Below are 26,524 nucleotides of genomic sequence, written 5' to 3'. Positions count from 1 at the left end.
TTCTACTGGAGTCAGAGCCCAGAGGACGGTGGTGAGATTGGAGACGGTGAGTGGTCGCCGCTTGGATCGTCATGGGGCTGCTTGGAACATAATTTTGACGACCATCTTGTTGATGATCTCCAGATGTTTGATCTCACGAGAGTTTTTATCTACCTTGCCGTGGAGATGTACTGTATGATCAAAGCCGTCGAAGTTGCTTTACCTAGACCTGACGTTGGGTGGCTAGGTATGTATAGATTGTGTGGTGGCGGCTGGAGGAAAGTCCGGCGAAATGATCGATATAAATGTGAACACACCAAATGGTCCATGAAAATCCAACATTGCTAGTTATATAATATAGATAGATTCTAATCGACCTAACAATGCATAATCTCCTTCATCTCTGTACGCTTTGTAGCATGGTCTGATGGTCAGGGTATAAACAACTGTTGATCATGGTATAAAAAATACACTGTAATGTTAATAAGCAGATACATATGAATAAGTCTGAAACCATCCCTGTTACTTAGGTGTTGAACAGTATATATATAACGAATTAACGTGCTTTTATATACATACGATACGTGTGCTTAAATCTTAAAAGTACGCATTTGTTCAAGATTTTTCTGATATTGATCATGCCAAATAATAATTAGTTTCTTAGGATTTTATTAGATATGTTTAGATTATCAAGCGTGCAGATTTGGCTTTTAACTTATGAGAAAACTACTTTTTAAGTATCATTTTCTGAATAATGACAAACCAAAACTATATACCCATCTTTGGCGATGTATGTTTTGAAAAGACGTTCTTAGTAGACTTTTTCTTTTACAAATTAAATGTTAAGAATTAGACTAAACCTTTAATGTCTATCATAATATAGCTACACCATGAGTCACATATACAGATTCTATTTTGTCTTTATTTTTTTGCTTTTACTTGCAACACAGTTTCCACATTTGGAAGAATAATATAAATACACCAGCAAAATCAAAGGTTATATACTCTCTTACGACGAATGAGCAAATGATTACTGAAAGAGAGAGGTTGGTTAATGCGCAAGGCAAGCGTGATTGCCTTATTGGTCGTCTATTATTTACTTTTTATTATAATAGATTAATCTATATATCTAACTTATACTAAAAGGATACATGAAGAGTAGAGAGGCTGCCACGTCTGCAAATAAAATCATCCAATCATTATGTGACATGTCAGCCAAAACTACATACGCATCTCAACTATGGGAAACCTTTCGTCTTCTCCACGAGTCCTTGCAAAAATTGGATTGTTACATCTTCCAAAAATTCTTCGTTCGTTTGGCTTAATTCCAGGGAGATATTAAATCACTCATTTATTTATTCATTTTCTTTCCCTTTGATAAAGCATTCTACATCCAATCTCCAAGATCCAGATTTCTCTTCAGATGTCATAACCGGACCTTGACCCCTGGAAGTTCTCTTTGCAGTGGCCGGACCGTGAAGTGCGGTGCAGATGCAGCACACGGCGGGCGACTACTTTCCCTTATCGGCAAAAAGCTTTATCTCCATGTATGTATTACAACTTTAGATCTCTCTCTCTCTCCCTCTTTCGGTTTACTTATTTTGTTTTCCCTTTTCTATTTCTTTGGAAAATAGTAGAGTTTTGATGCAGAATATTGCGGAGCCATAAGTCCAAGAAAGGTTATTGTGCACATCTTTCTTGACTTTCTATAAGTTCTCATGTTTTAATATTGAGACACTGTAGAGAAACGTCTGAAAGGTGCGGTGGATAGAGCTAAAGAGAGTTCTTAAGACAAATAATACTTAATTATATGTTTCAGCAATTTTATAAAACGGCAAATCCAAAGGTAAAAAAACGTATCAAGAGCATTTACTCTTTTATTCTAGCTTTGGTTTGTGGCCTAATTAGATATTTTCCTTTTTGGTAAGATCCCTTTGAAACTACATGACCAGAGATATGAGAATATACAAAGATAATGTCGAATTGGAACTGGTGGTATTAAAGTCTTTCTTTATCTCTTGCTTTTGGTTCTTTGTTTTAACCTTGTGATTGCTTTATTCCTAAACATCCTTAAAACATAAAACACAGGTCGTTGGTGTTGAGCCATCAGAAAGAAGTACGATTTCTGTAGACAGTACTGGTAAGGAGAATTCATCAGTCATACTAATTCAAAACTTCTCAAACTGGAATTTTTCACTTTGGCATCTTCCTTATAGAACACTACTACATGTTTTGTACAGGGGGTTAAGTTACTTGATGAAGTGTTCTAAGGGTATTGGGTTGGTACTTTGTGCGGGGGGGGGAACATAATACATACATCAGGTCGAGATTTCATCTGGAGCTGCTGTAGTTGCAGCAATTAGCTTATCTAAAAGGGCCTGCATTCGCAGGGAAACTCATCATCATCACAGTAAATAAATAATAGATTTCACTTTCCTGTAATCGTGTTACTGGTTTAGTTTTTGAGCTTTCGATTTACTAAGAAGTATGTGACACAAGAGAAAGTGATGGAATAGCTTCGTCAGATGAATTGAAACAAAGAGGATTTGATATACTAATGCTATCTGAATTGATGGAGCTGGAGGCTATGAAATCAAGTTCTCAGCTAAACCATATGGTGCTTCCTCGGTTCTTAAATTGAAACATGAATTAGGCAAGACAGTTTTGGATCTGGTGAAGAATATTATGGATCAAGCTTTCTCTGTGAAATTGAATGGTCACGTACTCATGTTCAGTTCTCCTCAAATAGTAATGCTGAGTTGAATGATCTTCTTTCGATTACTTCTGAGTTCAATTTGACAAAATATTCAGCAAAATGGAGGCAGCTCTCACCGCTTATTTCGCATTTTCAGAGGTGAATTTCTCACTGAGTGTCAATCTTTTCTTTTCTTTTTTTGCCATTTGACTCAGTGTTTTCTCCGTGTACCTCAGATTTGTCCGCAAATCTACAATCTTTTCTGATATTTCTGTTGAATTGCAGATTATAGCTTTGAAGGAATGAGACACAGATTAGTCTCTGAGGAAGCAAAAGCCACAACCAAGTACTTTATTTCGTGATCTGAAACATCTTATATCCTATGTAAATTAGATGTCTCTTTGATGACCTGAAGAACATATAAATTGTTTTTGTGTTGTGAGTCAAGAAAAAGATTACACGATTTGTAATGTGGAGTGATGTAGTAAATAATTATTTGTTTGTTTTACTATTCAAATAATATTTGTGATTTTGTGGAGTCTTCACGTCTTTATAAATGAAATTAGAAAAGTTGCACATAACAAATTAAGATCAATTTAACAGTTTAGTAAAAAATAATTTTGCAAATTAAATATGTTAGTTTTTGCCACAGATACAATATGCATATATTACATCATTTGTGAAAACATGGACATATTCAAACAAATGAAATTGTGTGTAATAAATGTTTTATGGCATATTATAAAACAAGGTATTTTAAAATTTAAATTAAATTGAAAAGTAATTTAAATTGTTTACTGTAAAAATAAATTGATACTAGGAAAAAAAACACAAAAATACTTTTAATCTCTTATAATCCGACCAAACCATCTATGCATATTTTAATTCCATCAAAATTAAGCATGAACAACATATATATTCCACACCAGAAACGGATGCCCCCTTAATCAAATAGGAAAAAAAAAGATCTACAAGTGAAAGTTTGTTTGCTCTTTTGGTTTACTAATGGTTAATCAATGATTTTACACCATGAATTCTCATTTTAGAATCTTAGAATAGAACAAACTATGCAGATTAGTAGATCTTTTTCATATAGAATCTTTAATATGGTGCAGAAAGTATAGCCAGACGTGGATTTAATAGAACGATTCAAAGTGATATAATCAGACGTTAATTTTCATAAATTAGGAAGCATTGTCGGATACAAAATCGTCTATGTAATATTTCTATAATATCACAATATATCAGTGCTAAAAATAGTATGTATCTACATATGCAAGATAATACATATCCACATAGGACTGAGAGTTCGCGTCTTCGGTTCAGTTCCTCTCAAGTCCGAGCCCTTCGGATCTTAGCATTTGGATCCAATTAGGTATTTGGAATTTTTTTATCTGGATACAAGTCGGTTCCTTTAAGGTTCGGATTGGTTCCTCTTGGATCCGGATCGGTTTGGATCTATAGTAAAAATACATGTCATTTTCGGATCCATAGCCGATTCGGGGTCGGGTATTTAAGATCCAAAAAACTGAAGTACCCAACTCCATCAAAATTACCCTAAATCCGTCATATTTATCTAAAATTTATAAAATAACCAAAATAAACTATTAATTATTAAAATTATAAATTATAAATTGTAAATTTGACATTTAAAGTTTCACATTGCTTAAAAATCATTAATATAAAAAACGAAGATTGCTAACAAAAAGACATTTCAACTAAATCATTAAATAAATACAAAGAAAATAGACACATAAAATCATAGTTTTGGATATTCATGTTTTAGGTCGGATATGAAATGGGTCTTATCAGCGGATCTATTCAGGTCGGTTCTTTATGGGGCAGGGTCTATTAGGGTATGGGTCTATTCGGTTTGTTTTTTTTTTTGGCTTCGGTTGTTTTGTGTAAGGCAATTTTAAACCAACTAGGTATTTATAAATTTACGGTCCGGTTTCGTATCGAGTATTTTCGCGTTGGTTCTGGTTCAAATTTTTGGATCCGAATAAAATGCTCAGGTCTATATTCATAGATGTACGAAAATATCTTTACTATACACTCTGTTTTTAGTATATGAAGTTTGAAGTTTTTTGGTTTAAAACTACAAGAGTTTTTCAATTTTCAATATAAAATTTTGTTATTTTTATGCTATTTTATATTTTATATTTGCAGATTATTTATGCGTTGAACGAAATATGGTTAAATGATGTTTTTTTTAGAAAATATATAAAATTAAATGTTTTTAATATATGTGCACAATTCCAAAACATTAAATAAAAATGAAAATAATAATAATAATAGTATTATTTTAATTTGGTATTAGAGGTCCAGCAGTTATACAAATTTACCACTTATTTAATATGTTATATTATTAAAAGTTTTCGACATCAGCAAATTAGAAGTTTTACAAATTACAAATTTTGTTTGTTTGATAAGAGTTTTAAATATGTATGTGTTCACAGACAAATATATAATAACTTAAAATGATACAAATTATAGGACATTATGGGAATGATTAGGGTTTTTGCCGAGCCAAGCTGAGAAGCTGTAACCTCAATGATTTTAACTGGAAAGACATATGTTTGTTTTGCTTATTTAGATTTGAATCTGATGTATTTTAAGGTAAATGAAATTCAATTTTATGCATTTATCCAAATTTACATTTAAAAATGGAATAAAATTATTGTAAAAATTACTTAGAAAATATATGCTTATATCTTTTTCGGTTACCAATGAAAATAGATATATAAACAGTTCTGAAAGATAAATACAGTTAATTAAAACAACATAATTTCAATACAACATAATTTCGGATACCCATTCGGGTTCGGTTCTGATCTATTCGGGTTTCGAGTTTTCGGATTTAAAGATTTTAGCTACATTCGGGTATTTTTAAATTTCGGTTCAGATTCGGTTCGGATTTTTGCCGGTTCGGTTCGGGTTCGGAATTTAAAACATATAATCCGCGCGTAACGCGGAAAAAGAATCTAGTTTATATAAACGTGGCTAATGGGTTATCATCAATCAATCATTAAGTTTCTTATCTCGGTTTAATTTCTTTGTATGTATCATGAACATTATATAAAGTAAGGAACTCCAAAAGTTGGTGGCCACCTATGAGGTTTAGGCGAACGAGCTAGCACTCATATATAGCTAGCTAGCTATAGAGTCTCCTTTTACATGTTGTACTGGGTAATAATCTGAGTCTTGCGCAGAATGTGATTATTAGTTTTGTTATTATTTTAATAAGGAGACATTAATTTGGATACCGGTTTGGTTTTAAGTTGGTTTTTGATTTTTAATCTCCTAAAATATAACTATCATTTAAAATTAATATTTATTTGGTTTGTTCGGTTAAAATGTTTGATATTTTTTTTTGCTTTTTTCCTGTGATAATAGAAAATTACTATTATTTGTTTGTTTTCATGTTATGAATCTTAGATAGTCGTGATGTCGAACCAATGGTTTCATATTATAGTTTCTAAACGGATAATATTTTTAAAAAAAATTTATTAACACAAATTATTTTACTACAATTTGGTCGATAGTGAAAGAAGCATTAAGAAAAAGAAAATTTTAACTTTCAAAAAATTAGATATTTTAGTTGTGGTAAATACTTAGTTATAAGGTGCTCACGTCAATGTGCACATGTATGTGTATGTAAAAATATATAAAGATGGTTGATAAATATATAAAGATACTGTTAATTAATATTAAATGACATTTTTTTCAAAATAATACATGAAAAATAAAATTCTTAAAATGAAATTATATAAAACAAAAATATTGTAAAATTTATATAAACTATAATATATGTCTTATATATAATTTTTTAAATATATGTATATATATGTATATAACGGATCAAATTGGATATCCGTTCCTATAAATATTGATATTTGTGATTTGCTTTTTTTTTACGGATATTGCATTTTAGTATTTGATTTGCTTCGTAGAGTAACGGATATCCAAATTTTTCGGTTTGAATCAAAACGGATAACGAATCGAATCAAAATTTATGAATAATTTGTCCAGCTCTATTTGTAAACAGTAAAAATAACGTAAAAAAGAATCATGCATGTGAGTTTTATATTTAAAAAACGTAAAGTACATAGTGTGAACATATTTATGTAGAGTTTGGCTGAGAAATTCTCTATATGTGTTTATTTTAGTGTGAACATATTTATTACAATGTTTTTATACGTGACATGTGTCTAGTTTAGTGTAAACGCATTTATTACAATGTTTCTCCTTTAATATATAAGAGATTTAAAATTATTGGGTCAATAGACAAATTGCAAAGCAAATGTACATAAAGAAAATAACAATTCGTTTTATTCTAATTATAAAATTAACTGGTACCATTGAAATTGATTTTAGGTTGATGTATATATTCCTTATCTTGAGGTTGTGATGGCAACTAACTAATCAATCGAAAATTTTCTAAAATTACAAATAAAATTGTATAATGTGCTAATCAACTGATAAGACAACAAAAAGCTAGGATTTAAAAAGAAAACGCATATAAGCTCGTTTAATCCACTCATTTGATTAAAACATATATATATATAATTAAATAGTGTAAATATAATATCAAATGACGTGTAAATATAATATCAAAGGACCAGAATTGCCAAAATATTATCAAAAGATATATAAAAATATACTACTTTCCCTTACAATCAAACATAAATCAGTAAATATCTAATTTCGGAAATTTATTCACATCTAGCTCTAGCTATAGCAAAATTTATATATAGTTAAAGAAATTAATCATACTTGGATGGCTGTGTTTAAATTGATTTTTTTAACTATTATGTGTTTATTTTGGTATGTAGGAACGGAGGAATCAGATACGCGCGTACATGGACGTGTAGGAGCATGCACACATAACTAAGTTCGCACACAAGCAAAAAATTACATTCCAATAGGCAATAGCTACGACTTGTCGCTGTAAGAATAATCTTTTTAAAGGCCCTTTCTCAGACCATTATACTATTTCTTATCTTCTGTGAATAATTAAAACGTAAAAAAATATAGAAAGTATTCTTTTATGGTTTTCCTTGTTAAGATTATACTTAAGTGGAAGAGTAGTAAAGAGACGTTGCCTAGGTCTTGGCTAGGGGTGGGCGTTCGGGTACCCGTTCGGGTTCGGATCGGGTATTTCGGATTTTCGGGTATTTCGGTATAGAGGTCTAGAACCCGTTCGGGTATTTCTGTACTTCGGGTCGGGTTCGGGTATTTTTAGTTCGGATTCGGTTATTTCGGATCGGGTTCGGATATTTAGATTTTGAAAAAAAATATTAAAATTTTCATTTCTCAAGTTTATTGTATTTAAAAATATAACTTTTAGTTAACTAATTTTTTATTTTTAATAGATTGAATGGTTAATAGATTTGGACATAACATTTTAAAACTAAAAAGACACTAATTTAGTTATTTTTTTTTAATTTTGGATATAACTTTTTGTTAATTTTTGAAATAAAAAACTTGACATGCATTTTAAGTGAGTAGCAAATCATTTTTTCCGGAATTGTATGTATATCATATGAACTTAAATTATGTGTAGTATCAATATAAATATTTTATATAAAATGAGAGATATAAACTAGAAACATAAGGTTAATTATACATATGTTCGGTTATCTTCGGATATCCATTCGGGTTCGGGTATTATCCGTTCGGGTTCGGGTATCCAATCTCTCCTTATTCAATACCCGTTCGGGTATTTTGCTACTTCGGTTCGGATTTCGGTTCGGTTTTTCGGATCGGGTTCGGGTGCCACTTCGGATATCGGGTAAAGTGCCCACCCCTAGTCTTGGCCATTGCAGGACGACAAACAATTTTGCCTCTCCGTTTCATTAATGGGCGGTCCAACAGAATCTTTATTTTGTTCAACAAAAATAGAAAGACTTATAATAGAATATCAAAATATTAATCTCAGAATCACACTTGCATGACTTTTTAAATGATTTATATATATATATATATATATTCAGGGCATAGAGAATATATATACATATAATACTCATTATCCCGATTATGATGTATTTAACATGTTTTAGTTTAAGTTGATGTTTAGTGCGTAATGTAATTCAATTCAAGTTAAATTTATTTCAAGCAAAATTGTCTACAAAGGACAAAGCCAAGATACAACCCAATTTTAATAACAAAAACTTACACTCAAGTGAAATAATATGTAGAATATCTAGAAACGGAAGTGCTTCTGATCATAATTAACTTTCCACACAAAATAAAACGGATCTTAACTTCACATCAAACGTATAGAAGTTTAACTTTGATTGACACATTATCAAAATATATCATCAGCACTGCACGCGCATCAAATGTTTGGCTAGGCTAAAACAAATAGAGGAGAATAAAGTAAAAGATAAAAAAAAAGAATAGGTTTTGACCAATTAAAAAAAGCGACCCAACTTGTAATAGATCATTCGTCCAGACTTTAAATTTCCTCAAGTGTGTGACCCTTATAAATATAGAAATCATATGCCTCATGCAAAGTCACCTGAACATCGATACAAGTGTCGACCAAACATATATCTAAATATATATAAAACACCTGAAGTCTCAAGTCTCGTTTATATTGTAAAGTTTTCTATATATCATCATGATCATGAAGATATCTATGGCAATGTGCAAGCAATCATTGCCTCCTTCGACAAATTTAGAGTTCTCTCCGGCGAGATTTGGTCCCAATATGCTAACTCTAAACCCATACGTCCCAAAGGAAAAAGTCGTGGTCATCATGGGCGCTACCGGAACAGGCAAGTCACGACTTTCCGTCGATCTTGCCACACGTTTTCAAGCAGAGATCATAAACTCCGACAAGATCCAAGTTCACCAAGGTCTCGACATTGTCACTAACAAGATCACGACCGAGGAGAGATGCGGGGTACCGCACCATCTCCTCAGTGTTTTGCCGCCTCAAGCCGACTTAACCGCCGCAAACTTCTGCCACATGGCAAATCTCTCTGTTGAATCTGTTCTTAACCGTGGAAAGCTTCCAATCATCGTTGGAGGTTCCAACTCTTACGTCGAGGCTCTAGTCGACGACGACGACTACAAATTTAGGTCAAAGTACGACTGTTGCTTCCTATGGGTCGACGTGGCACTACCCGTTTTGAACCGGTTTGTGTCTGAGAGAGTTGATAAGATGGTGCAAAATGGAATGGTCGAAGAAGCTAGAGACTTTTTTGACTATTCGGATTCTGATTACTCGAGAGGAATAAAGAAAGCAATTGGAGTTCCAGAGTTCGACATATTTTTCAGGAACGAACCGTTCTTGAATTTGGGAGACAGAGAAGCACTGTTGAATAAAGTGGTCGATGAAATAAAGAGTAATACTTTTAAGTTAGCTTGCAGACAGAGAGAGAAGATCGAACGGTTGAGAAAGATCAAGAAGTGGTGCATTCAAAGATTGGACGCGACTCCGGTTATCACAAGGCGTAGATCAAAGGTGGATGCTGACGTGGCGTGGGAGAGGCTGGTGGCTAGACCGAGCACCGAAGCTGTTTCACGGTTCTTGCTCGATATTGACAGCCCTCGAATGTTTGTGGAAGCATCAACCGGGGCGGTCAGGGAACGCGAAATGTCCCTAGTGGCGTGATCAGCTGGAAAATGTGGTTAAGAAATGTTCTGATGGCATGGCAATGATCAGAAATGTCCAAGACTACTACCATGAGTGATGAGTGGGGAAAATATTTTTAAAATATGCTAGAAAATAAAGTTATATCCACGGCTCTACATATATTATATAGTATACGCATCATATATAGTACTGTTAGATACTGAAATTTTGGCATAACGGTTATTCAGTATTATCTTCTACTTTTTTGGACTCAAATGAGACTGTAAGAGGAATGCTATACTTCGAAATGAGACCTTTTCTTTTTTTGGTAAATGTTAATTTTATATTAAATTTTCAAATTTATGATAATGAAAAATTGTAGCGAATTGCGTAAATTAAACTAGATAACAGAGACTACGACGAAAATGAATTGGATCCAAAACAATAGTGGAAAACAACCTACAATCCAGTTAAGCCAAGAAACCGGCTCCGATCAAAGAACCCGGCATTGATCAAGGACGAGAGCCAAATACCACGAACTATCGAGAAACAAGGTGTTCTCAGACTTTGAAACAACAGTTCTTGTAGCTTCCAACAACCTTACCCAAACATGATCTAGACCTAAAATTCAAGCACGAACCCAAACACTCAGAGATAACTTTGGAAATAAGACTTGCTTTTGTATAACTATTTGATTTAAATATTACAACGTCTAAGCTGAGTGGGGCATTGAAGTTGGCAACTTATATTTTTTTTTTGGCACCGAAGTTGGCAACTTATATATCGTAAATAGTTATACAGTGATTCAGTGATTTCTTCTTTAAATGTAATTGTTTGATGCAGACGTACCTATGTATATAGGTCAGATATCTAATCCTGAATTATTAAGATCTGAATTAATAATTAACCAAATTTCAGTTGCGTTATTTAAAATGAGATTAGGAAAGAAATGGTACACGTGAAATGAATCGTAACGAGTTTATTAGTACGTAGTATGAAAATATTTCATATATTTGAGCTAGGAAAATGATCAAATTAAATGTTCTAAACTATTAACCACTCAAATCAAACGACATGTATGAAGATAATTTTAAAGCAGTTCTTTTTTTTTTGCGCGTGTGAAATCCCTCGAAATTGTTGTTAACCAGTTTGAGTCGGGACATAAGAAGAACAAAGACACAAATAAAGTGTGAAGATAAATTTCTAACGAGTTAGATGTTACCAAAATGAAATGACCGTACAGTAAGAGACCGTACAGCCGTTGACAATTTATGTTGCATTATTCGATTCAAAGTGGGTTAATGCGTTCTTAATTGGAACCCATCCATTATTATTATTCTCTAGATGCTCCTGGGCCCCACTCCGTCAATATTCGTCTTCTTTTTACTAAACCCGTCGGTATACTGTACTTATTTACCATGGATAATTTCTTCTTAAAAGACCATTATATAAATATTTAATTTAAATATTATAATCAATAACAAAAATTACCAATGAATATTAATAGGCAAAACAACTTATATATTCCCTCTGTTCCCGAAAAAAAGAATTTTATAGAGTATTCACGGATATTAAAGAAATAATTATTTTTTTACAATTGAATTTATTATTTATTTTGCTATACATTTTTCAATAAATATCAACCAATAGTATTTAACCAATTCAAATATTTTCAATTAATGTTTTTTAAAAATATACAACTTTTCAACATTCACAGCTAAAAAAACTTTAAAATTTTAGAAAATTTATCATTTTTAAACAAAAAATAAATTTAGAAATTCCTACTTTCAGGAACAAAAGTAGTGCATAGAAACTTACATAGAAAATTTAAAGACAAAAAAAAAACTTTTACAAAACAGAGAGTACTACGCTACTACTTCGAGTCTTCGACCTGGTGCGATATATCTGTGGACTGACGTTGATGTAAATACTAAGAAAATATGCATCTATGTATATGGCTTTGACGTAGATTTTGAAACTACAAGAGATAAGGAAAAAAGTGAAAGAAGACAAAGAACAAATTGCAAAAAAAAAAGAAGAGTCTTTGGAGTAAAAAGGAATCACATCTTTTGAGCATAACGCAATAATTAAATTCTATCATTGTTTCCCATCAATGCGACTTTTTTATAAACAAAGTAAGGGTTCCATGAATCTCCATCCTATTTTGTTTATAAGTTATCTCTGTGTTTTTTGTTTGTTTGCTAGTATTATTATACAAATATATTCTCATTGCTCTAACCTACTGCGATGTAAATACAATACACATGAAATAATTTCCAAAATCTGTGATCTACAATAAATAATGGGCCTAGAATAATCTCATTGTTTTAAGAACTTAGGCCCATATGCAATAGAATACGTTCGCGCGTATTAGAGAAATAGAGCGAGCGAAGCTCACGAGATCGAATGATAATCACACTGTGACTTTATTTTTGGGTTTGGTTGACTTTTGACTAGATAAGTGTAAAACATACACAGCAGTTTAAACTGAAGGGCGTGAAATAAAGGAATGTTTTGTTTATTACAGCTAAAGAAAAGACGATAAAACAAAAGGATATTAAGACAATGAGAGTGAAAGAGGAGGATTGATCAGCGAATGAGTCTGCCTCCGCAGGTGAAAGTGACAATGCAGGACTCATCCACAAAGACTGTATAGTCATGAGCTGGTTTCGCTAGCAATGGCGGCAGCCTAACCAGAAGGTCACACACGCACTCGTTGTCCATTTGCTTCACCCACTTGCAGCACTCTTGCTGAGCATACGTCTCCTCTCTGTGTCTGTGATGATGATGGCGGTGGTGGTGACGGCGCCGATGGTGGCGTCTGTGGCTGTTGTGGTGGTCATGGTCATCGTCATCGTGATCATGATCGTGGTCATCGTGATCATGGTCGTGGTCGCGGTTGTGATCATGGTCATGGTCATCGTGATCATGGTCGTGGTCACGGTGATTATGGTGGTGATCATCGTTGTCATGGTCATGGTCGTCATGGTCGTGGTCGTCGTCGTCATGGTCGTGATCGTGATGATCATCGTCGTGGTCATGGTCATGATGGTCATGGTCGGGAGGAGGAGGAAAGATGGGAGGAGGTGGGGCAATGGGGGAAGGAAGTGGGACAGTGTTCATTGGGAGACGTGAGCAGGCGTAGTTAGCCAGAGCGTATTGAGAGGCGCATAGTGGACGCGGTGGTGGAATCTCTACGATTCTCTGGCCTCGCGTGATAGAGGAAGAGGAAAGAGCCAGAAGGATAATAGCTACAAGAAAAAGAGTTTCCATGGAGATGTATGTGTATGTGTATGTGAAGAGAGATCTTCGGTGAGTTCTCGTTATATACATACTCAAAAGGTAAAAGTAGGTACAAAGAGAATGGTTGCAGAGAGGTTTTAGGTTCATATTAGAGTTATTTCATTTGATTTGCGTGTATTTTGTTAGGTTGGCTTGCAGAGCTTTTTCTTTTAGGAGTGTTTCTTTTTTTTTTTTTTTTTTTTTGACAGCAGGAGGAGTGTTTCATTTTGGCAGAAACAATAAGACTTGTTTCCCAATTCCCAAACCAATTTAATCACAAAAACTATTGTTAGCTGCAACTCCAAAAGCGTGACTAAAAGAAAAGTGATGGGACTTGTTGCAAATGAGTTATAATTGATCCTCTAACATCCAAGACGATGATGTTCAAAAGCAAGTCTAGCAATTGCTTTACACCAACATCGTTATGAAAATATGCATCATTTTGGTCACTAACACCGATTTAGTTTAAACTTTAAAATCGACAAGTGCGTTCAGCAGTAGTAATCAGACAAGACAGAGACTTGTTTGTTTGTTTGTGAGTTACTTACTCACAGAGGCGCTCTTCAGGCTCCTGCTGCTTCTTGGCAATCTCCCTATCTTTCTCAACCCGTTCCCTCTGCATTTTCAATCGATCTTTCCTCTCTTCCCATCCTTCCTCCAACAACCCCAAGAACTTATCCTTAATAGCCAGCAAAGGATCTCTATCAACCAACTCCTCGTCTTTATAAGCCTGCCTCAATACCGCAGTCTTGATCCCTCCTTTCAGCGACAAGTAGAATACACCCGAATGACGCGTAAAAACACTCGAAAACGCGTTAGAGAACCTAAACTCCTCACAGAACTTGCCGAGTATAGGCACAGGGACTCTCTTCAACAGCGAGAGAGACAACAACTCGTGAAAAACCCCAACAGTTCGCTTCTCCATCTCCTTAGAAGCTTGATCCAAACGAGAAACATCCTCGTACGGAGATATGTACTCTTGCTCCAACCAATCTCTAGTCCACTCTCTCATCTCCTTCCTCAGGAACATCCCCGACGGTAACTTCACGTCGAAATTGGGCCGGACGCGAACACCGGTTCTAACGGTTTCTTCTTGGGCTTTAATCTCGATAACCGATTTAGCGAAATCAGGGTTCCAATCAACGAGCTCGAGAAACGACTTACCTCCCTCTAAACCGGTTAACCGGAAATAGTTTGGGTATTTCTTAACCAATCTAACCAGAAAATCATTTGGAAAACCGAAATCCCTCTTCACATGAACCAGTTTCTCGGCGCTGATGACTTTATCCTTCGCCATCATCAGCAACTTGCAGAGCTTAGCGACGATCAACGGCTCGTTCTCAGCGTAGATCCTCTCCTCTTCTTCGAGGAATGCTCTGAGACGGGGCGTGGGGCGGACGAATTGAACCGGATCGGACTTCGGTTTGATCCGATCGTGGGAGATCTCGAAGAGGGAAGGGTTCATCTCCACGAAGCTCTTGGCTTTGAAGTTGAGGCGCAGCCTCTCGCGGCGCTTCTCGAGGTACCTGAGGGGGATGACTTGGCCTGGCTCGTTTAGCACTTCTTTGACGACGCGAGCGCAGAGGTTGTAGCGCTTGTCCCGCTCGATGGCTTCGTCCAGCTTCGTGTCCTTCTTCCACACCACTTTCAAGCTCGATATCCATCTCAATTTGTGGTTTAACGATGGTGAAGTTTTCGAATAATTGGTTAGGCTTCTCAACACCATCGTCACTGATTTGATTTCTAGGGTTTTTGTTTTACAGAGGAAATGGCTATAAACCCCTGGAAGACCACGCGCCATGAGAGAGCAAACTATCGCAAACGCGCCGCTTTTTTTTGGACTCTTTATGTAAGAAAATGATATGATATGATATGATGTAATAAGTTCTAATGAAAGTATGTGTTACACAAAAAGAATGATATGATGTTAATGCCAACTAATACAAAAATCCGTGTATATCCATCCATTATGACTATATAAAAAGATCTTCAACCCTTTTTTTTTTTGAGAAAGAAAAAAACAAAAGATCTGCAACTTATTTACACAGCTCAACTTTGGTTGGTCTTTTGTTCTTATGAGATATCTTATTATAAAGAACAACTTAGTTTTAATTATTTCTATGATCAAATGATTGTACATAACAATTTTCGATCGATGATCACAATAGAATATACATTATATCTTCCCTTCTCTCTGGGAACTAAACTAGTACATTTAAGCAAGAAGGAGATTGATTGATCTCAATCATGGGAGGAGGAGAGAAGAAAGACAGCACATTTCCAAATGATGTACAGACGAGCTCTTTGCTCCTTTATCTGCTTCGAACATCTTTTCCATGTCCTTACCTTCGTACTACTGATGCATCTCAGTACCACTGCCGCCGCCATTGTTTCCTATCGAGAACGCTTTCAAGGTAAAAAAAAAGAAGAGTGGCTCAACTTTTGTTTTTGATGTGTTTTGGCTGCTGGAGAGATTTATATAATGCTGCTGACTAACTGGAACTCTATTTAAATAATTTGGGAGATCAATAGTGAATAATGCACACATAGGATAAATATACATTATTGAATTGAATAATATGGGCCTGCATGTTTCTAAGCGTGAATTGAAAAGACATGGTGCTTTAACCCCTTGGCTTCGCTTTTGAACTAATATCTTTTGTTTAGTATCTATCATCGATTAAATGTTCAGAGAAAACGTTTTTTATTATAACTTTGGTATCCTCTTTATTTTTAAAGCCTTATCAGTATTGAGATTTGATTTTGCGGTGAGGACATTGTTTGAACAGAAATTTTCTGTTCATGTACACATGAGACTTAATGAGCTGTGGCTTGTGGGGCTTTATGTCATGTCGTGTTGGGTGGAAATTCGATGATTAAGTATCTGTTTGGGTAGTTAAGATATGAGATTAACTTAATCAACTAATTAATCATGGATTTGCATGTATGAATGTTCATCTCACCAAATCACTCGGTTGATGCCCTTTGATACAAGCTTTCCAAATGACCCAAAGGGTATTAATATAAGGGTTTAGTTTATAGCTTCACTAATGTGTTGTTAATGAAACATATATAGTTTATTAGTTTTTTTTTGTAGTTTATTAGTTTCATTGTATAATGCCCATGAATTTTGTCAATATGCCTCGCAGCTAAATGATCATAATTGCTACACCATGGCTCATGCAGTTGTTATTATGTACGTGTAGGGGTGCCCAATTCATCCAATATGAAATTAACTGTTTTTAATATGGTTGAAATGAATATATTTTTTCGGATACGATGAAAAGCTGGGATCTTGGAGAGCTGAATTTTGTTTATTTTGTAACCGCGTAGATGTAACCCAATAACATGGGGTGATATATAGTATGGTTTCCTGGTTTAGTGAAACTCCAACGAGCTATCTTCCTTAAAAGTCTTGTTTAGCTGGATTTCTTGGTGAGTGTATGCAGCAAGAGGCCAAAAAAAAGAGGCACCGAGTGTGCAACCATAAACAGCCACAACGATAGTTATAAAGGGGTTGCAGCTGTAACTTTCGCCACCCGGATTCAATTCGCGTTGGGAGAAACTATTTATAATGCTTGGGTTTTTGGCAAAGAGGTGAAATCACTTTTTTTTAGACCAAAAAAACAATAGTTATAAAGCAGAACATTTAATACTTTAAAATTTGTAAACAAAATGAATATATAAAAGAGATGAAACTAACAAAGTAGTATAGTATTGCTTCTCACTAAAAGCAGGTGAAGTTCATTTTCATTCGTCAATGTCATAATCATTTTTTTTTGGAGTTAACATACTGTAACCCAAGAAATTCATAGTTTGCAGAAAACAAGAACAACCATAACGTGCGGATAAGGTTAGTTGTGTAGTCGAATTAGATTACCGGATAGGTCGGTCGTTTGTTTCACAAAAAAAAGTATTTGATATAAATAATCTACATTTTGACTAATTTGAACAGAACAAAGAAAGCAAAAAGAAGATTGATTTATTTGACAGGTAAGATGAATGCACCAAGGAGTGGTGAAGCTCTCCTTCGCGTACACCTTTTTCTGCTTCATGGCTCTCTTTCTTTCTTTATTTGTCTGCCACGTATGGCTCACTCTCTCTCTCTAGAACAGAGCACGTGCGAATGATGCACCAAATTCAATCGATACATTACAGATGGAGAAAGGCTCTTATCAAATACGTCATGCTAATTTGGAAAGAAATTATCGTAAATGCAATTAGAGCCATAAAAAACATAAACGGCTTAGATATAACAAGTTTCTACTAAACTTTATGGACTTCTTTTCTCTTTTGGGAGACAAGTACAGTTCGTATCCAAGTACTGTTTAGTTAGATAGATGCTTTTACAAGGTTGGGGTAATCAAGCTGTATCATTTACTCAGCAATTATTAAGGCCCAGGCTCACATGGAAGCTACTACAAGGTGGAAACTTGTGTACGCATCTCTTTGTCTTCTTCAAGGTGTCTCCAGACACACAAACGCCAGTCCAACCGACGGCAAGAAGAACCCTCTCCGTGTCTTCTTAAATATTTGGAAACATCTCAGTGGAACAAAGTGGACTGAACATTCCTATCTGCTAAAGCCAATCAACTAGTAAGCAATCTTTTGTATCCGAATTTGACCAGATCATAATTGAAAGAGTGTTAAACAAACAAACCCAATAAAATGTTTAAAGTCTATTTCTATGAATCTTGTGAGAATCTTGTGTGAATCAGTGTTGTAACATTCTTAGAAGTTTCAGTTGTTTTCTCAGGAGGATATTTTTCCAAGATAAACTCACTGATGATAGTATGATCTCTAATTAAGAAGATAAAATATATTTTAGATCTCCAAAGTCCGTGTATGAAAATGCATTCATACGAAGGTGCTTGTTTTAAGGCTGAAGAGAAGAGGTTGTGTTCTTATTATCCCACATCGCTTATTAGAACAAACATTGCTACTCTCTTGCGACTATAAATAAAGAGGCCGAGCCTTGCATCCAATTCATACCTTTCTCGGCCTTTTGGCTAAGATCAAGTGTAGTATCTGTTCTTATCAGTTTAATATCTGATATGTGGTCCATCGGACCACACGATATTAACTCTATTTTTTAAGGGAGAAGACCTGTTAAGATAGCTTGCTATCTGGGCTTTCACGAGTCGCCTATGCGTTGCACTATAGCATGGGCCTGGCTCAACCCATCAACCCAAGTTTAAACTATTTATAAACAATGTCGTTGGATTCTAAGTGTATGGCTAAATTGGACAAGCGGCCTCTTTAAAGAGTGAGTCTCGCGGGGGAGAATGGATGTTGGTCCTTAACAGAGCGAGGCTTACCTTTCTTTACTTTATAGACTTCCTTCTTCTTTACAAAGAGAAGATTCAGAGGATAACGCTGCTAATCTTATCAACACTACCTCTAGATCAGAGAAAGAGAGGGTGATCATGCTGTCTAACGGTTCAAACAAAATGATAAAAGGGAAGGGCTTAACGAATGAATGAATCTAGCTTTAAGACACCTTATTTAAGATTGAAGACAGGAGACGATCACATTGGAGCCACTTTCAAATGATACTAATAAGAAATCAGATGCTTTTAATCCAGAGCTGACTCACCAAAATGAGGAAAAGTCTATGAACGCCAACTTAAGAGTGCATTCTTGAGAAGATTCGGATCAGGCCTCCTATAACCAACCATATACAACCTTCTTGATAAACAACGTATGCCACTCATACTTGTATTTACGAGTTCTTATTAGAGAGGTGAGAGAGGCGACTTATATCTTCTTCGCAAGAAATCCAACTTATCATAACAGTCTGAGAAGAAAAAGAAAACAAATCTATACAAACAAACTCAGCAATGCATTAAGATTAGGGAGCAGGAGATCGCTAACCTTCCTCTCTTACTGCTGGGAGCCATCAGAGAAAGTCGACAAAGATGAGGATTCCAACACTCCAAGCCAAGTAAAGGTGATTCAGGGGACGAGATGAGCATAGGAGGAGGAGGAGCGTTTGTGAATGGTCGGGTGGTCAGTGTAGGATTTGCAAGGAGATGTATAGCTTGCGCTGCGCACTTGCGTTTTTTATGGTTTGTAATGGTATTCCTGTTGGACTAGCTAAGACCGCCCACAAAGATGAGGATTCCAATCTATCTAGTAGATTCAACAAGCATGATAAAGTTTCAACTTGAAAAAAAAAAATTGTGAGCTAGGGCTGCCGATGTTGCTTCATTCATGACTCGGGAGAAAACTTTTCATTGGTTGTGCATATACTCATATGGTTAAGTAATTTAGATTTATGGTTTAAAGTTGAAGGATGAAGTAGAATTTTTGGAATGTGAAATTTAGGATTCTAATAAATATATAAATAAATACTTAGAAAATATAAAAAAAATTATAATAATTTTAAACATAATTTTCGATTTTCAAAAAGAATTTTTTTTTAAAAAAAATCGGAAAACAAATTAAAAAATTATAAAAATTCTGGATTTGAAAACATAAAAAAATATTTTTTTTATTTTTTTATTTTTTATTTAAATAATTTTTTATTTTATATATAGAACAAATGTATAAAAATCTTTTGTCACTTAATGAAAAAATATTTTTGAAAATGTACCTTTAGTGGTGGTAAAAATGAATAATGTTACCATAAAAGTGGTAAAAATGAAATTCCTCAATTTTTCATTATAATTAACTATTTTTGTGTTTTAATATTTTTTTGTTAAATAGATCCCAATAATAATTTTTATATGTTATTTTAGTTTTTACATTATTTATAATTAAATTATTGATATATAATTATTATGTTGTAAATGATAAATGTATAAATTAAAAATAGTAGGTTAGGATGTTGAATTTTTTTTAAACAAACAGTTGTAAAAGGTTAAAATGAAGTTGATGTTAAATAAATAAGTTAGAAAAAGATAAAATGATGTGGAATGTTAAAAGATTAAAAATAGGACGTTGATAATGAAATGAATTTTGAAACTATTGCACATAGTGTAAAGTTATAGTAGTAATAAAAAAATATATGTATAGAAAAAAGTTTACTGTTAACGGCTGTATAGTGTGGTTCGTCTGTCACTTGGACCCTATGTATTAGAATGCTTTTGACTTTATGAGCAATTAGATTCTGACTTGTTTTAAAAAAACTGGGTATATTTTCTGTTTTACATTTTTTTAGAAATTTAATTTTTATAATTGCATTTTAATTATATTTGTGTTTTTTTCATATAATATTTCTTTTAAATGATTACTAGAAGTTTTAGTAATTATATTAAAATAATTGCTATCAATAGATAATGCAGTTGTTTTAATAGAATAAGATGGATAATATAATATTTTTTACTGGACTGAAACAAAGGAGACTTGTTGGATCGTTTTCTCATCAGACTTCACTCTCAAGCTTTGATCGGTTTCTGCGGAACCCAAAAGCAATCGTCTCTTTTTGTTTGTTTTCAGCGCGGAGAAGACTCAAGATGATAAGTTGGAGTGGATTCAAATGTTTCATATGGGCCTACCTTCTTTACCTTCTCAGCCGGAGAACAGGCGGCGGCGGGTATATCGTTTTCCTCTTCTTTTTCTTTTACTAATTACTTACTACTTGCGAGGTGCTTTATTTTTGTTATGTGATGCTCTTCTCCTCTTGCCACCTGCTTCAGCGATGTTGAATTTTTCGATTCGGTCACTAAAGTTGACCACCTCAAAGGTCTAGGTATGTTCTCTCCCTCAGACAGTTTCACTTTTAATTTTAGTTTGACTATTACTTCCTTTCTGGTGCAGCGGAATTGCTAGAAGAAGGGAGAGAGGTCAGGCCTTTGATCGTCGCTGTAACAGGATCAGTTGCCTCTGCCACACCTTTCAAATGTCAGCGTAGTGAAATGCTTGCTGTTATTCTCGAGGAAACGGTAATGTCTGCATTCTTTGGATGGATTCAGAGGGGGGGCATGTAATGAGATAATAATAATAATAATAATAATAATCATAATAATAATAATAATAATAAGAAAAATTGATCCTTCAGGAAGAGATACAGTTTCTGAAACGTAACTGGAAGTTTTCGTGGGTTCAAGACACTGCATCCATCAGCCTCCCCATCACTAAGCAAGTCCCTTGGTTCCTGGTAAAGCCTTCTGCTTCCTTTCTCTTTTAACTGGACTCTGCTCATTAATGCTTTATAGGAAGATGGGACAGGCCGCGTTAATGTATCTGGAGCTGAAACTGCATTAGGCTTTGCTTTCACTGTGGGAAGTGAAGTATTTGAAAAGCCTGAGCCTTCTTCGCTTCTTCCAGGAGCATTAGCTTATCTCCAAGGCCTCAAGGTGTCTTTTTTTTTTTTGTTGTCTACTTATCAGCTTCTCTGTTTACTCATTGCTAAATCTGTGTGGCTTCAGATGCTTGGAGTAAGACGCTTTGAGTATGTTCTCCCAATTGGTACATGGCTTACGGTTGTTGGCGAGGTATCTCTCCCGTCTCTTTACTCTCTTCTTATATGCCTACTTTGAGCTCATTTTTGTTTGCTCTTTTCTGTGTACAACAAGGCCGTAAAAGATGGTAGCGGGAATGTCAGGATTCAAAAACCCGATCAAGGGCCTTTCTACATCTCACCTAAACCCCTCGATCAACTCATTCCTACCTTAGGAACGTGGTCAAGGTTGTTGCTTTTTTTCTCTGTTTCCAAGAACATTTTGATTTGAAAACAAAAATCTAAAAGATTTTTTTTTTCTTTTTCTGGCAGGATATTCAAGTATGCCTCCATGGGAGCCTCCTTCTGTTTCACTGTTCGTGGTGTGATTATAACTTCAAAGCCTTTGATTATATATATTCTACATGTGATTGAAGATATTCTATTTATGTTTGGATATATTCTATGGAGAATGCGGCAGGGACTGCCTATTCTGAAAAAACATGTGACGTTACTGAAAAGGTATGTCACACACATCTTTAACCAAAGCCAAAAATACAACTTGCAAATGAATAGCTATTTCATTAATAGTTAAGCTATATGTCGCAGAGGTCTTGGTGCAGTTAGTAAATACATTCTTGTGAGAAGTAGAGATTTTATAGAGAGAAGGCGGCATCGACTGTTAAGGAACAGGTATGTTTTAGCAGCTTAACACGTGCGTATGGGTGTGTGAACGGTCATTCCAAATTAAGCGGTCACCTTGTATTTGTCGCAGAGTTTTTTGTGCAGCTGCAAATAGAACGAGACAAGCGACTGAAGAAGGTTTGTGTGAATCATTTTTCCCTGAATATGCTTGTGAATTTGCTCTGATTATATCTCTCGCACCAGATGTACCTGATCTCTGTGTGATCTGCCTTGACCGAAAGTGTGACGCCGTTTTCCTTGAGTAAGAGCACAGCCTTCTCTTTCTCCTACCATCAAGTGCGTTGTAGATTTTTGATTCCTTCTTTTGTTTGGTTCGGTTCGGATTTGTAGGTGTGGTCATATGTGCTGCTGCTTAACATGCTCCTTGGAGTTACAAGGGAAGCGTTGTCCTCTTTGCCGTAAACCAGTAGTGGTTTTGAAGATTTACCGCATTTGAAGACAAAAGAAAAAACAAACTCAGTGGAACAAATTTGACTAAACATTCCTAACTGCTAAAAGCCGATCAACTACTAAACAATCTTTTGTATCCGACATTTGACCAGATTGTGTTAACAAACAGACACAATAGAATGTTTTAAGTCTATTTCTATGAATCTTTGTGACAATCAGTGTTGGATAACAGGAGATTTTTTTCCAAGCTAGACTCACTGATGATAGTATGATCTCGAATACTAAAAGATGAACGTACTTAGATTTCCAAAGTGTATGAACATACGAAGGTGTTTGTTTAAGACTGAAGAGTGAAGGAGGGTTGTGTTCTTATTAATCCCACATCGCTTATTAGAACAATCATGGCTCCTCTCTTGCGACTACAAATAAAGAGCCCCCGCATCAAATTCATACTTTTCTCGACCTTTTGGCTAAAATCAAGTGAAGTATCTAAGTGTAGTATATGTTCTTATCAGTTTAGTATATGATATAAGGTCCATTGGACTATACGATATTAAAGCTGTCAAGATAGTTTGTTATTTGGACTTTTGCTAGTCGTTCATGCGGTTGCATTACCGCATGGGCCTGGCTCAACCCATCAACCCAAGTTAAACTATTTGATAAAACATTGTCATTGGATATGAAGTGTATGGCTCAGTTGCGCTCTGTCTAGCGGACATGCGGGCCCTTTAAAGAGAGTCTTGCGGGGGAGTATGCATGTTGGTCCTTAACAGAGCGAGGCTTACCTTTTCTATACTTTATAGACTTCTTACATTGTTTATGAGAAATCTTAGCCGTCAAAAGAGAAAAAACGAGATTTTTTTATAGTTTAAACCGATGGCCTCTGTCATCAGCTTGTTTGAGTCGTTTTGTTTCTATTTCTTTGATTTGATTTATCTTTGGTTACTTAGTTTGTTCGACTGCTAATTTATTTTAGATTTAGCAAAGTTTTTTATTGTATTTTTTGTGTGATTTTTTCAATAAATTTGGAAAAACAAAAACTTTGGTTCAATTGAACCGTTTAGAAATTAATTGACAGATCTGCTACAGATGGTGATGATAGGTCTTACCGGCTACAATCGTTGATGGTTTTTCATGTGATGCTGATGAAATTTTTTATGCAAACTATGGTTACTTCAAAAGGCAGCATCAAATTCTATGAAACGATAATCTTTTTTGTCTCGGTTGCTTCTAATGGAGTATTAAAAAGAGAGTGACAATCATTCTCAACTCAGTCTGAAACTTGGTGTTTTTGGATTAATACGAATATTATCTCTCTTGAGATTGAACTATTCCAAAAACAAATATGAAGCTTTTATATGAAAAATCTTTAATCATCAATACGCAAACAGATATGTGTTAATTTATTTTGGACCCTACTGATATATCCTTTTTTAAAAATTTGTTTTGCTCATTGTTTAGAACTCTTGGTCTAGATAATTTAATAATACAATACAACATTAAAAAAAAAAAAGACTTCTTCTTACACATGATTTCATGCAACAATAACAAAAAGTGGAAACGTTTGTGAGAAGTAGTATAAGAGATCAACAAGTCCGAGTGATTAAGAAGGAATCTCCAGCTGCAATGGAAGAAAAACTTGCACAAAGCAGTTTGCTTTTTTCAGCTAAACAAACCAAAAGAAGAGTTTGAAGAAGATACTAAACAAGTTCTGCTTTCTTTTAGACAAATAGAAAGACAACAATCACATTTTCCCTCAAAGCGAAGCCCACTAATTACTTATTTTTCATAAAACCAACAGCATAAACATATATTGTTGTAAACAATAGAAGATGCAGAGAAGAGAGAATCAGGAAAACAGAGGCATTTGTTGCCGTCTGGTTAGGTTCGTGGTGGTTAAACTCATGGCCGGTCAAAAGGAAGATAAGTCCGTGAAGAAGAAACTTGATCAAGAACAAGGATTCGGAATCTGATATCAGAATTTACGTCAAGCTAAGCAAAGAGAAGATTCAGAGGATAACGCTGCTAATCCTATCAACACGATCAGAGAAAGAGAGGGTGATCATGCTGGCTAACGGTTCAAACAAAATGATAAACGAAAAAGGGAGGGGCTTAACGAATGAATCTAGCTTTAAGACACCAGTGTTTTTTAAGATTGAAGATTGTAAACGATCACATTGGGAGCCACTTTCAAATGATATTGATAAGAAATCAGATGCCTTTATCCAGAGTCGACTCACCAAAATGAGGAAAAGTCTATAAACGCCAACTTAAGAGTGCATTCTTGAGAAGATTCGTATCAGGCCTCCTATAACCATATACACTCGTGTCTTCCTTCTTGATAGACAATGTATGACACTTATACTTGTATTTTACGAGTTCTTATTAGGGAGGTGACATATAACTTCTTTGCAAGAAATCCAACTTAGTGACTTATCATAACAAGAAAGAAAAAAAAATCTACAAACAAACTCAGCAATGCATTAAGATTAGGGAGCAGGAGAAACGTGTGGAGAAGAACCAGAGAGTGTCTCTTCTTCAAGCTTAAATTTCCCTTTGAATTCCTTGGATTTGGTGCTCTTGTCCGAAACATCATCATCAGAAGGTGTAGCAGCAGCAACAACAGGAGAAACGGGAGAGGCAACAACCTTAGGATCAGGAGGAGCAGTGTCCTCCATCACCTTGGGGACAGTGAAAGAAAAGTCTTCAAGAGGCGCACCCTTGAATTCAGGATTGGCTTCAACGTAGGAAGCGACTTCGTTGCGGCTCCTAAGCTTTTTACCAGTAGGAGTGAAGTAGTAAGTATCCATCTTAGAGTAGTCTTTGCGGAGGACAAGGCTCCTCTTGAAACCCTTGGGGGTTTTGGGGAGACCAGGCTTGTCGATGACCCAGGTTCGAGAGGAGTCGTAGTCGAGATCCGCAGGGTCTTCACAAGAGATTTGTTTCTTGTCGCAGGTGAATGGGTCGTCGATCATTCGACTTCTGATGTCCTCGTACTCCTCCTGGCTATCGATGACTCTCCACTGGTGACAGTTTTCGCATTGTGCTGCATAGGTGTCGATCAACCTCCCTGGAGCAATGTCTTTCTGACAATTTAGACAAACCACATGACTTTGAGAGTACTAAGAGAGACAATACAGTAATTAATAATGCTCTCAGGACATAAAGGCTTTAACTTTAACTATCACAACCAGACACAAACCCTAGAATCCGCCGCGTGATTTCTATAACCGTTACTAAGCTACAATAAGAGATCTCAGAGATTGATACAAACATGGACTTGGCCCAAAGCGTAAGGACGTTCGTCTCTAAATACTACCTTGGCTCTTGGTTTGGCTACGCTCCCGTTCTCTTCCTCCGCCATAGCTCTGCTCTGATTTGCTATTTCACTTTCTTTCCGTATACAAATCAAAGCTTCTCTGACCCCAGCGAACACTTGCAATCGCACGGCCTGTGTTAAAAGGTATTCCCTTTGACAAACAAATCTTCTATCGACACGTCAGCT

At 35.2% G+C, this 26,524-nt stretch overlaps 6 protein-coding genes and 2 non-coding genes across 8 annotated transcripts; 4 read left to right on the top strand and 4 right to left on the bottom strand.

Moving 5' to 3' along the window:
- The first annotated feature begins 9,055 nt into the window (after positions 1-9,055).
- LOC106374178 (adenylate isopentenyltransferase 3, chloroplastic) lies at positions 9,056-10,592 on the top strand. Its single transcript, XM_013814263.3, has one exon. It carries the CDS (start codon positions 9,300-9,302, stop codon positions 10,296-10,298), a length of 999 nt encoding a protein of 332 aa, XP_013669717.1. The 5' UTR covers positions 9,056-9,299; the 3' UTR covers positions 10,299-10,592.
- Positions 10,593-12,761: 2,169 nt separating this feature from the next.
- Positions 12,762-13,649, bottom strand: LOC106375240 (probable zinc transporter cis4). The gene has a single exon (XM_013815105.3). The coding sequence runs from the start codon at positions 13,647-13,649 to the stop codon at positions 12,849-12,851; it is 801 nt and encodes a 266-aa protein (XP_013670559.2). The 3' UTR covers positions 12,762-12,848.
- A 220-nt stretch (positions 13,650-13,869) lies between these two features.
- LOC106375239 (protein WHAT'S THIS FACTOR 1 homolog, chloroplastic) lies at positions 13,870-15,532 on the bottom strand. Its single transcript, XM_013815104.3, has one exon. It carries the CDS (start codon positions 15,340-15,342, stop codon positions 14,086-14,088), a length of 1,257 nt encoding a protein of 418 aa, XP_013670558.1. The 5' UTR covers positions 15,343-15,532; the 3' UTR covers positions 13,870-14,085.
- Positions 15,533-15,643: 111 nt separating this feature from the next.
- Positions 15,644-16,072, bottom strand: LOC111200624 (small polypeptide DEVIL 14-like). The gene has a single exon (XM_022691848.2). It carries the CDS (start codon positions 15,927-15,929, stop codon positions 15,783-15,785), a length of 147 nt encoding a protein of 48 aa, XP_022547569.1. The 5' UTR covers positions 15,930-16,072; the 3' UTR covers positions 15,644-15,782.
- A 2,457-nt stretch (positions 16,073-18,529) lies between these two features.
- On the top strand, positions 18,530-18,725 carry LOC125578872. The gene has a single exon (XR_007316953.1). It is a non-coding gene; the product is annotated as a U2 spliceosomal RNA (small nuclear RNA).
- Positions 18,726-20,830: 2,105 nt separating this feature from the next.
- LOC106375237 (E3 ubiquitin-protein ligase SPL1) lies at positions 20,831-23,276 on the top strand. Its single transcript, XM_048741397.1, has 12 exons — positions 20,831-21,078; positions 21,182-21,234; positions 21,303-21,427; positions 21,544-21,642; positions 21,701-21,841; positions 21,914-21,979; positions 22,061-22,173; positions 22,258-22,446; positions 22,534-22,617; positions 22,700-22,746; positions 22,813-22,870; positions 22,960-23,276. The coding sequence occupies exons 1-12, from the start codon at positions 20,846-20,848 to the stop codon at positions 23,063-23,065; spliced, it is 1,314 nt and encodes a 437-aa protein (XP_048597354.1). The 5' UTR covers positions 20,831-20,845; the 3' UTR covers positions 23,066-23,276.
- A 192-nt stretch (positions 23,277-23,468) lies between these two features.
- LOC125578883 lies at positions 23,469-23,657 on the top strand. Its single transcript, XR_007316962.1, has one exon. It is a non-coding gene; the product is annotated as a U2 spliceosomal RNA (small nuclear RNA).
- Positions 23,658-25,384: 1,727 nt separating this feature from the next.
- LOC106375238 (methyl-CpG-binding domain-containing protein 4-like) lies at positions 25,385-26,500 on the bottom strand. The gene is made up of 2 exons (XM_013815102.3): positions 26,339-26,500; positions 25,385-26,105 (listed from the first exon to the last, which is right to left on the bottom strand). The coding sequence occupies exons 1-2, from the start codon at positions 26,381-26,383 to the stop codon at positions 25,509-25,511; spliced, it is 642 nt and encodes a 213-aa protein (XP_013670556.1). The 5' UTR covers positions 26,384-26,500; the 3' UTR covers positions 25,385-25,508.
- Between the last annotated feature and the right edge of the window lie 24 nt (positions 26,501-26,524).

This window comes from Brassica napus, chromosome A9 (genome assembly GCF_020379485.1).
Source record: "Brassica napus cultivar Da-Ae chromosome A9, Da-Ae, whole genome shotgun sequence".
Classification (NCBI taxonomy): Eukaryota; Viridiplantae; Streptophyta; class Magnoliopsida; order Brassicales; family Brassicaceae; genus Brassica; species Brassica napus.
Note: the sequence above shows the minus strand (reverse complement) of the source record. Positions and strands in the feature narration are given on the sequence as shown.